Source organism: Alexandromys fortis, unplaced genomic scaffold (assembly GCF_014885135.2).
Source record: "Alexandromys fortis isolate MF-2015 unplaced genomic scaffold, M_Fortis_MF-2015_v1.1 scaffold_72, whole genome shotgun sequence".
Taxonomy (NCBI): Eukaryota; Metazoa; Chordata; class Mammalia; order Rodentia; family Cricetidae; genus Alexandromys; species Alexandromys fortis.
Window position 1 is genome coordinate 5699842 of NW_026067969.1, and position 7016 is coordinate 5706857.

General features: G+C 57.1%; 1 protein-coding gene across 1 annotated transcript in view; it reads left to right on the plus strand.

Moving 5' to 3' along the window:
• Nucleotides 1-657: 657 nt before the first annotated feature.
• The window catches only part of Pkn3 (protein kinase N3), a 32930-nt gene continuing 26571 nt past the window's right edge, over nucleotides 658-7016 (plus strand). The window contains exons 1-9 of the mRNA XM_050155214.1: nucleotides 658-1320; nucleotides 2086-2314; nucleotides 2572-2717; nucleotides 2958-3069; nucleotides 3139-3266; nucleotides 3449-3632; nucleotides 5545-5691; nucleotides 5769-5878; nucleotides 5988-6131. Of these exons, the coding sequence (XP_050011171.1) occupies nucleotides 1306-1320; nucleotides 2086-2314; nucleotides 2572-2717; nucleotides 2958-3069; nucleotides 3139-3266; nucleotides 3449-3632; nucleotides 5545-5691; nucleotides 5769-5878; nucleotides 5988-6131 (1215 nt within the window). The 5' untranslated portion in view covers nucleotides 658-1305. The remainder of the gene's footprint in view (nucleotides 1321-2085; nucleotides 2315-2571; nucleotides 2718-2957; nucleotides 3070-3138; nucleotides 3267-3448; nucleotides 3633-5544; nucleotides 5692-5768; nucleotides 5879-5987; nucleotides 6132-7016) is intronic.

The window sequence follows — 7016 nt, forward strand, 5'->3', positions numbered from 1 at the left end:
GCGGGCAAAGTTGGAGCAGAAAGGGGCCCGGCCTTCCTATCTCCAGGAAGATCAGCTGTGATTCAGAGCTGGAGCCGCAAAGTCAGGAAAGGGGACCCGGGATCCGCCGAGCTGAACTCGGAGTCGGTCCGAGGCGCTGCTCCGTGCAGCCGGGAGGGGGCGCTGCTCCCCAGCACCTGCCGGGTGCGCGGGTCTCGGGAGGGGGCGCCCGATCCCGCGTGTCCCGCTTCGCTTCCCGGGAAGTTTCAAGTTTGAAAGCCCTGCGCAGAGGCCCGGGCTTCCGGAACCATAGCGAAGGAGAGAACTGGCCGGCGCGGCGCCATGGAGCCGAATGGGGCGGCGCTCCAGGTGAACGGAGCGCGCGCAGCGGCCGCGTTGCAGCTCAGGGCACCCCATGCTCGGGTCTCCACCCTACTCCGGCCTCTCTGCTGGTGACCCCTGCGCAGGGCGGGACCTGAGCCCTGGGTTAAGACGTCTGGTCCTCCGGAGTGACGGAGATCCAGCCAGGCAGCATGCCTGCGAGTTCCTTAAAAATCAGTCTTCAGAGACTTTCAGGCGGGTGGGAATTTGCCGGGAGCGCAGAGGTTGGAGTGCCGGCTAAGAGGAGTCTGGGGTGGGCAGGGGTCGGGGGTGAAGACCGTGCGAGAGTTGGGAGGGAGGGACTGAGCTCTCGGTGGGCGTTGTCCACACCACACCACACCTACGGGCGGGAACACTTTGGCCACTAGAGGCACTTGGCCCAGCAATGCGCCGGGAATCCTCCAGTCCACCGAGAGGTCCACGATGTTGAGGGATTCGAGTGTCACTTAAGAGCCGAGAGAGGTGGTGTTCTACCTCAGGGCAGTTAGAGGTGGGGCAGGACATTTCTGTACAAGATAGCATCCTGTGCCAAGTCAAGACACGAGGTGTGGGTGAAACGCAGTAGATACGGGCATCTCAATGGCTCAGGCAGCCTGCAAGGCTGGATCTCACTCCTCCCAGTACCCTTCCTCCAGAGATCCCTATTGGCCTGTCTAGCAGCGGCTTGTACACTTTTTCCGATTTCCTGTGAGCCTCCGCCCTGTGGCAGCAGCGGGGTGACTCAGGACCCTGGTGGCCAGCAGGCCCCCAGCTCTGGGAGAGCTTTGTTTTCTCAGGCCTTTGGCTCTGGCCTTCTTGCCTGGGGCGGTCAAAGGATTTCCTGAACCTCGCCCTCACCCTCACCCTCTGACAGCTAAGGCAGAGACAGCCAGCCTAGCTGAGGCCTGGAGTTGGGGGGTTAGGGGCCCATAAACTGAGTAGCCATTCTTTTATGGGTCTCAGGAGATGGAACACAGAGAGGTAAGAGGGATAAGATAGGGTGGTTGCCACTATCCTTGGACGGGAGGCGTGTCAGCAGGGGTTCCCCGGGGCTGAGGTCAGCCTCTGAGAGGGAAGGTTCCTCACCCTGCCTCTAAACTGGTAAGCAGTTTGGGGGTCTCCTACTTCCAGCCAGAGCTGAGCTGTCAGAGCTTCACAGCTTCTTGGTTTTCTCTGCTTCTCACCTGTCTGCCACACTGTGTAAGGCAGAAGAAACAAGTTTTAGTGGCTTGGGCCACTGGCTGCCTCCTGCATGTGACCTTGAGTAAATTCTTTGCGCTGTTTTACCTCCCAGATTGCACTTGGTTCTCACACCTAGAGAAAGCTGTGTAGCGTCTGGGAGACTGGGGTCGCTGTCCCTCAATACATGGTGGTCACTCCTCTGTGTTGCCTCTGTGAGCAAGCCGCCTAACCTCTCTTTGTTCTTTGCTCCTATATAAAATGGGAATGAGAAGAAAGCGTACGGCTCTGTGCTTTAGCTTAGCATGTTCTGGGCCGTGGGTTCTTTCCCCAGTACCGCAAAAAAAAAAAAGCAATTGCACCACAGGCGAAGGGAATTCAGTGTGTTGTTAGAACTCAGTACCCAGCAAGCACCATGGGAACCTGATCTGTTACCTCTCTCCCTTCTTGGCAAGGAAGACAAGAGCGAGAGCTAGCCACTGCAGAGTCCAGAGACACCCCAGCTCCGCCTCTTGTGTCTGTTCCCCGTTGCAGGGGATTGGGCTATGACTTCTCTGTCCTTGGCAGCTTGGGACCAGCCAGAAGCCCCCTGAGGATGAGAAAGAGATGATCCGTCGAGCTATCCAGAAGGAACTGAAGATCAAGGAGGGAGTGGAGAACATGCGGCGCGCAGCCACAGACCGCCGCCACCTGGGCCATGTGCAGCAGCTGCTGAGGGCCTCCAACCGCCGCCTGGAGCAGCTGCATGGAGAGCTTCGGGAGCTGCATGCCCAAGTCCTGCTGCCAACCTCGGCTGGTGAGTGAGGAGTCTGAGGAGACCTCCAGGTGACAGGAGATTCATGGACACCCTGATCCTGGCCTTGGCTCTGACCACTGGGCAAGACCACCTGACCTTCCATCCTGGCCTTGGCTCTGACCACTGGGCAAGACCACCTGCCCTTCCTGTATCCACCATGTTGCTGCTATGGCCAGCAAGGAAGGGAAGAGAGAGCCCCTTCACAGAGGCCTGGGCTCTGGTGGCAGGCTCATGTACCCCCTGCCTTCTCTCCGCAGAACCAGTGGCGTCAGGACCCATGCCGCGGGCAGAGCAGTCGAGGGCTCGGCACTTGGAGGTTTTACAGAGGCAGCTGCAGGTTGAGCTGAAGGTAAAGCAGGGAGCTGAGAACATGATTCACACATGTGCCAGTGGCACCCCCAAGGTGAGTGTTGGTGCCTGACTGGAGGCATAGGCCTGGCGTCTGATGTGGTGGGAGAGGTCGAGTTCTCCAGTGTCAGGAGTGCAGCGCCAGGCCCCGCGCGCCAAGAGGGGGATGCGACCCAGCCACAGCCCTTTGTCTAATGATGAAAGTAGAGCCCAGAATCCGAGTTGGGAGCTCAATTCCCGGTCCGGTGGTCGGCCATAGCCCTGATCTGACGGGGCAAGGGTCACGTCCCTACAGGAGAGGAAGCTCCTAGCGGCTGCCCAGCAGATGCTGAAGGACAGTCAGCTGAAGGTTGCCCTGCTCCGGATGAAGATAAGCAGCCTGGAGGCCAGTGGGTCTCCAGAGCCAGGTGAGTCCTCTCAAGGCAGGGAGGGTGGCACCCCGTGGCCAGGGCTAAGGCTCCACCCCCTCCCTGCAGGCCCTGACTTGCTGGCAGAGGAGCTGCAGCACCGACTGCGAATTGAGGCCGCTGTGGCTGCAGGGGCCAAGAACGTGGTGAAGCTGCTTGGTGGCCAGAGAATACAGGACCGCAAGGCGCTGGCTGAGGTCAGGCTGTGTCTGCCGGCCCACGGCTCTTCTTACAGCTCTGCTTGTCTCTCTCCACCTTGCAGTGGTGCCCGGCACTAACGGCTTGCTGCCTGTGTGGGGTGGCAGTGAGGAAGCCTACGGCATAACCTGTGCCTTCCACCTGTACCTCATGGCTGTCCCTGCCTGCATCTCCTCTGTAGGCCCAGGCCCAGCTCCAGGAATCCTCCCAGAAGCTGGACCTCCTCCGCCTGGCCCTGGAATCGCTACTGGAGAGGCTGCCACCCACCCATGCCCTGCGCAGCAGGGTGACCCAAGAGCTGCGGATGGCCATGCTCGGGAACCCCCAGCCTTCGGCCACACTTGTGAAACCCATTGCCCTGACAGGTATGTAGAAATGATTCCCTCTTGCTTCAGAGGGCCCCTTACCCTTTGGAGAGGATCCTGAGGAACTCGGGAAAAGCATTTGGTCCTGACCTTGGGTGGCTGACATTCCCACTGTGATTCTCGGTTTATCCATCTGTAACATAGGAATGACAGTAGCCGGTCATGGTGGTCATGGCTCTAACTCCAGAACTCAGGAGGCAGAGGCAGGAGGATTTCTGTGCATTCTAGACTAGCCCGATCTACAGAGTGAGTTCCAGGCCAGCCAGAGCTACATAGTGAGACCCTGTCTCAAAGTAAATAAACCAAGGATAGAAACACTAGCAGCACTGACTCAGGGGTCGCTTTGTGAATCCAATAACTCGTGCTCCTACAGCACACAGCACTGAGCACAGCCAGGGTCTGGCCAATGTGATGTCGTTTAAACAAGTAACCGGATGTAGGGAGTAACGCGCGGTAGGCAGCATTCTGCCCCGCCAGCCTTGGAGCCAGCCCTGGGCAGCATGAGCTGCCATGAAGTTTTCTTTCTTTCTGTTTTTTGTGTGTTTGTTTTCCAGCCAGGGTTTCTCCATGTAGCTTTGGCTGTCCTGGAACTCACTCTGCAGACCAGGTTGGCCTCAAACTCAGAGACCTGTTTGGCTCTGCTTCCTGAGTGCTGGGATTAAAGGTGTGCACCATCACCACCTGGCCAGAAAAGTCTTTCAAATCCTGAGCTGCAAGACAGAGCCCACCTGGTGGCTGATGCAGAGCAGTGGATAGGGCTGGAGCTGCAGAGCAGTGGATGGGGCTGGACAGGGCCCTGCTTCGTGGGGGCCTCCACCTCTCGTGTATCATCGGGGTTCCCAGGAGGAAGTGGAGTCTGAGCCTAGAGGTCTCCTGGGGGTGCTGATGATTGAGTCAGCTGGTCGGGGAAGGCAGAGGGAACTTCTTGCTTAAAGGCAAAGAATTTGAGGTTAAGGATGTAGCCGTGGAAGGCAGCTGGTAGAGTTCGTATCTAGCATACACAAAGCTCTGGGTTCGATCCCCAGCACCTTATAAACTGGGTTTGGTAACACACACCTAAAATCCAAGCCCTAGGGAAGTGAGCAGGAAGATCAGGAGTTCAAGGGCTTCTTTAGCTGTGTGCTGAGTTTGGGGCCAACTCGGGCTAATGAGATTTTATCTAAAAATAAAAGCAAGGCCGGGTGGTATTGGCTCAGCTTTTAATCCCAGCACTCGGGAGGCAGAGGCAGGCGGATCTCTGTGAGTTTGAGACCAGCCTGGTCTACAGAGCTAGTTCTAGGACAGGCTCCAAAGCTACAGAGAAACCCTGTCTCAAAACAAAACAAACAAAAAAAACAAAACCAAAAACACCATATCCTAAGACGAGTACCCTGCTGGATGCCACCCTTGGGATCTCTGTAAGATCTCTACGTATTACCTGCAGACCCAGCCTAGCAAGAAAGTCTTCCAAGACTCATCTTACAGCCTCAGGGGCTGCAGGGTCCCTGCTTCCTCTACCCTTTGAGACAAAACCTCCAGTGGTCTCAGACAAAGCATGTTTCTTTCCTATTAAATGGGGCTGGCAACCGTGGGGCTGCTTGTGGCCCAGGCTCCTGTGCCTGCCCATGTGCCCTTGAGGCATGGTGCCCTCCAGGCCTTGTGCTCAGGGCAGCAGCCTCCCTATCCTCTGGCTCCATGCAGCTTCGGGGGAGGTCCTGCTCCGTGGCACTGCTGTGTCTGCCACTGCCCAGGCGCCCGAAGGAAGGGCTGGCAGGGCTGCTGAGGATGAAGGGTGGCTTCCAAGGCCTAGAGTGGGCAGGGTCTGGTCAGCTGATCCTAACTCTGACCCTCGTAGAGCAAGTGGCATCCCTCAGGGGTCCCACGGCCATATGGCGGTGGCTCCTGACTAAGTGCCCTCCCAACTCCCGACCAGGGACTCTGCAGGTTCGCCTCCTGGGCTGTGAACAGCTGCTGATGGCCGTGCCTGGGCGTTCTCCCATGGCTGTCCTGGCAGGTAGCCCCTCTGAGGGCTGGCTGAGAACCAGGTCTAGGCAGCAGCGTGGTGGCGGAGAGCTGGCCAGTGAGTAAGGAGGAGCTGTGGGAGGGGGTGGGGTCCCCACTCTGGACAAGCTCTGAGTCCCAACCTTGGCACCGCAGGTGAGGTGCTGGCCGTACTGAAGGTTGACAACCGTGTTGTGGGCCAGACAGCATGGGGACAGGTGGCTGAGAAATCTTGGGACCAGGCTTTTACTATCTCCTTGGATCGAGTAAGCCCGACCTTTGTGTGGTCAGGGTTAGCTGCGGGCTGCGGGGGGAGGCCACTCGGGTGGAGGCTGATGCCAAACCCCATTAGTCAGCCTGGTCTTCCCCATACAGGCCCGTGAGCTGGAGATCGGGGTTCACTGGCGGGACTGGCGGCAGTTGTGCGGTGTGGCCTTCCTGAAGCTCGAAGACTTCCTGGACAATGCCTGTCACCAGCTTTCTCTCAGCCTGGTGCCGCAAGGAAGGCTCTTTGCCCAGGTTCCCACTGACACTTTGGCTGGGGAGATCAGTGGATAAAGCGTGCTTGCTCTGCACAGTCCCTAGCATCCACGTAAAAACTAGGTGTGGAGGTGCTCGTGGTAACTTCACTGCCGGTGTACAGAGACAGTTGGATCCCCGAGGCGTGCTGGCCATTGTTTCTAGCTGAAACAGAGATCCCGTCCCAAAAACTAAGGTGGAAAGGCGGACACCCCGTGTCAACCTCTGCCTGCATATATATGTGCATACGTAAAGACTGGCACCCCATCTAAGTGTGGGAGACAGTTCCACAAACAGGGCCAGAGAGAGGCTCGCATCTCTACCTTGACTTTGCCCTGCCTCATCTCATGTCACTTTGAATAAGTGCCTCTTCTCTGGGCCTCAGTTTCCCCACTGGTGCCAGTGAGGATGTGTAATCATCTCTGGATTCTTTTAGGGGTTTTTTTGGTTGGTTGGTTTTTGTATTGTTTTGTTTTGGTTTGTTTTTTCGAATCAGGATTTCTCTGTGTAACTGCCCTGTCCTAGAACTATCTCTTTTAGACCAGCCTAACCTTGAACTCACAGAGATCCCCCTGCTTCTGCCTCCCCGGTGCTGGGATTGAAGGCTGCGCCACCACCTGGCAGGGCCTTTGAGTTTTGCCTCTCATACTAGTGTCATTCTGTAATAAAACATGGGCCAAAAGTTACTTATGCGAGGAACAGATTTATTTCAATTTACAGCCAGTCTTGAAGGAAGTCAGGACAGTAACTTATGCAGAAACCATGGAGGAACCCTGCTTGCTGGCTTGCTCTCTGCCTCCCTCCCAAGCTCAGGGTTGGCTAGCTTTTTTAGAGAGCCGAGTACCAACTGCCTAGGGATGGCGCCACCCACAGTAGGCTAGACCC